General features: G+C 37.6%; 1 protein-coding gene across 1 annotated transcript in view; it reads left to right on the forward strand.

Moving 5' to 3' along the window:
* The window catches only part of LOC103746111 (odorant-binding protein 1a-like), a 34,803-nt gene that overhangs the window by 559 nt on the left and 31,279 nt on the right, over positions 1–2,965 (forward strand). The window contains exon 2 of the mRNA XM_017801974.1: positions 173–312. Coding sequence (XP_017657463.1) covers positions 173–312 — 140 coding nt within the window. The remainder of the gene's footprint in view (positions 1–172; positions 313–2,965) is intronic.

The following is a 2,965-nucleotide window of genomic DNA, read 5'->3' on the forward strand; positions in this document are numbered from 1 at the left end:
TATATATATATATATATATAACCACCTGTGATCCCATAGTATTCAAAACAGAATACTACCACCCTCCACATGATCATATAGTTTGGCTGATTTCTCTTTTCTCCAGAAGTAAAGCACTTGCCAGGATAAAGGTAATTTTCTCTCGCTTTTCCAAAGGTTTATTTCCTTTCAGGTTTCAGGACCTTGGGAGACAGTTGCCATAGCAGCAGACAGAATTGACAAGATCCAGGAAGAGGGACCCCTGAGCATCTACACCCGTAGCCTCCAGTGCAATTCAGCCCATAAACAACTGAGTCTCACCTTTAGAGTCGGGTAAGTAAAGTTGCCCTGAGTCTGCACAGACCTCATTATTGACTTCGAACCCAGGCATGTTCTCTGGTTGACAGGGAAGCAATCTGCTCGACTCCCAGTGATGGATGTCTCATCCGCAGCAACAGAATCAATGTCTTTCCTCATGAGTTAGAACAGACTTGCATGCACCAGCCCCAAGCTCTCCCAAACCCTTTATCAAAGCTTGGGGATGAACTGAGCTAAACCTTTTATCATTTATCTCATCCCCATGTCGACATGGGGAACAGTCGACATCTGAAGACGAACGGTTCTTCTTCCTTCCGTGATTCCACAAAGGACGCGTTAAATCTCTACTTGTAAATCTCTTTTTGAGGCCTATGATCAGGGATGATCTGTCTGAAAAACTCAATTATTATGTTCAACTCATGAGTGAAAATCTCCAGGAACAATTAAAATATATTTAGAATCCTTTATATTTTGCAATATATGGGTAGAGGTATTAGCTTACAAAATGAACAAGTCAAATAAACCTCTTATTTCTTGGATAATAAGAAGGGTAATTTTTGGAATAACGAGCAGAAATTCAGGATGTAATTGGACTCGAACAACGTATCCTTCCGATTATGTGGAATATATCGTTTGTACATAAAGACTTCCCTATCATTTAAAACTGAATAACAGCTTTCAAACCACAGTTAGCAGAAACCGAGACCAGATGTGGAAATGTCAGAAGACTGTTATAATTAAATGTGGATCTGACTTACTGCCTGATTGTGCAAATGTACAGGTGATGGGAAAATAAATAATTAACAAATAAAAATAAATAAATAAATCCTAAAAGACGGGAGATGAATATTGATATTTGTGTGAGGGAAACTTTACATCCAAACAATTAATTTTGTGTTTGGAAAGTTAGAAACGACTGATGACAAACGTGACAGCTCGAACGTTCCGATCATCTTTAAATGCTGCATTTCGAGGGACAGATTTAGGGACTATTGCAATACGACGAATGAATGTTCAGGTCAGCAGAATTCTCCTTTTCCAAAAACTTTTAATCTGTGACTCATTGGACTGATGATCAGTTTTGTACAGTAGTTACAATTTAAAATCAATAAAAAATATTATTATGCCAGTAGTATCAACACAGTAATGAGAGTCAATATAAAACTTATGTAACGGATGAGAGAATATTTGCATTCTAACAAAATATTATATATACATATATCTATGTATATATAATATGCTAACTCAATATTTAATCCCCTGGGTATTCATAGGACACTAACAATAATGTGTCCTAAGGCACTGAAAAAATGTAAAAGTTGGGGCCTGAGAGATGGCTCAGCAGTTAAGAGCACTGACTGCTCTTGCAGAGGACCCGGGTTCGATTCCCAGCACCCACGTGGCGGCTACAAACGTCCTTAACATCCAGTTCCAGGGGAATCCGAAGCCCTCCTCTGACCTCTGCGACACTGCACGACACGGGTGCGCTCACATGCAGGCAGTACACTCATACACATAAAATAAAAATAATAAATAATTCTTTTAAAAGTGTGTAAGAGTTGTGTGTCAAAAATGGAGATTAGATCCTTATAGCGACCTGGTATTTTTGAAACCCCATCCCTAGGCCATGGTACATGCTGAGGATACCTAGGATGCACACCAATTGTCACTGGCAGACGCAAGGTGAGGGCTCCATTTAAGAAGGCACCTGAGGTCCTCCAGGCTCAGTAAACCATAAGTAAAAGGTCAGATTTCAAAAGTAAACAGTGCCTTGAGGAGGCGGTACGTCCCTGCACAAGAATCTACTCTATCGATACTCCGATTATTTTCAATCAGTGCACTTGGAATTAGTGATCTTACTGATGTTGATCGATAATTCCCCAATGAAAACAAACTATGCATTTACATTTCTTGTAGAAAATGAAAGAAAAATATAAGGGTATGTATAAGAAACTAAAAGAGCCATTTAGTAATTTGTCCCTCACAATATTAAGCCTACAGAAGAAGTTAAATCTCATTTTGTCTTTCAGTTCTTGTGATTTGATGTTGACCGTTGTGGACTAGGCAAACTGCTTGATATTGTACATCAATGCCAACAGGCATAGAATGTTCTGGGGGGGGGTGTTTGGTAAGTCTCAGGCGTATAGTCACTCAGCAGAAAATTCAAATATTTATATTTCAGATTTTGCCTGCTTGATTTATCTTTGTAGCATTTAAAGCATAACTTTTTTAAGAGAAGCAATCTCCTTCCAAATATCATGTTTGCAGAAATGTTTATTTCCGTTTGGGAAAAATAAAAATACAAGTTTTTCAGGAAATCGTAGGGGGCATACTTTTGCGGAATATCAATCTCCAAAGATTTTTGTAAACCTGGGGTCAAAAAATCTGAGCTTTCGCAAACAAAATTTGTTAGGAAAAATGAAGATTGGAAATCAAAAACGTGTATTGTTACAACAGTGTAAACCTCACTAAAAGAACAGCGTGCGTCATTGAATTAAGACGTCACACTAGAAATTGTGTAGAGAACTGTATGGGAATTTGAATATTTTTAAAAAGTAAATGTTCTGCATGTAAGATACCAGATTGTGATTTAAAACTGAAATGAGAGAGAATAGCTTTACAAAAATTTGAATATTTGTATCTTTTAAAGATATTGGTGATGCAACAC

The sequence above is a fragment of the Nannospalax galili genome, unplaced genomic scaffold, assembly GCF_000622305.1.
Source record: "Nannospalax galili isolate Female #2095 unplaced genomic scaffold, S.galili_v1.0 scaffold3504, whole genome shotgun sequence".
In the NCBI taxonomy this organism is placed as follows: domain Eukaryota; kingdom Metazoa; phylum Chordata; class Mammalia; order Rodentia; family Spalacidae; genus Nannospalax; species Nannospalax galili.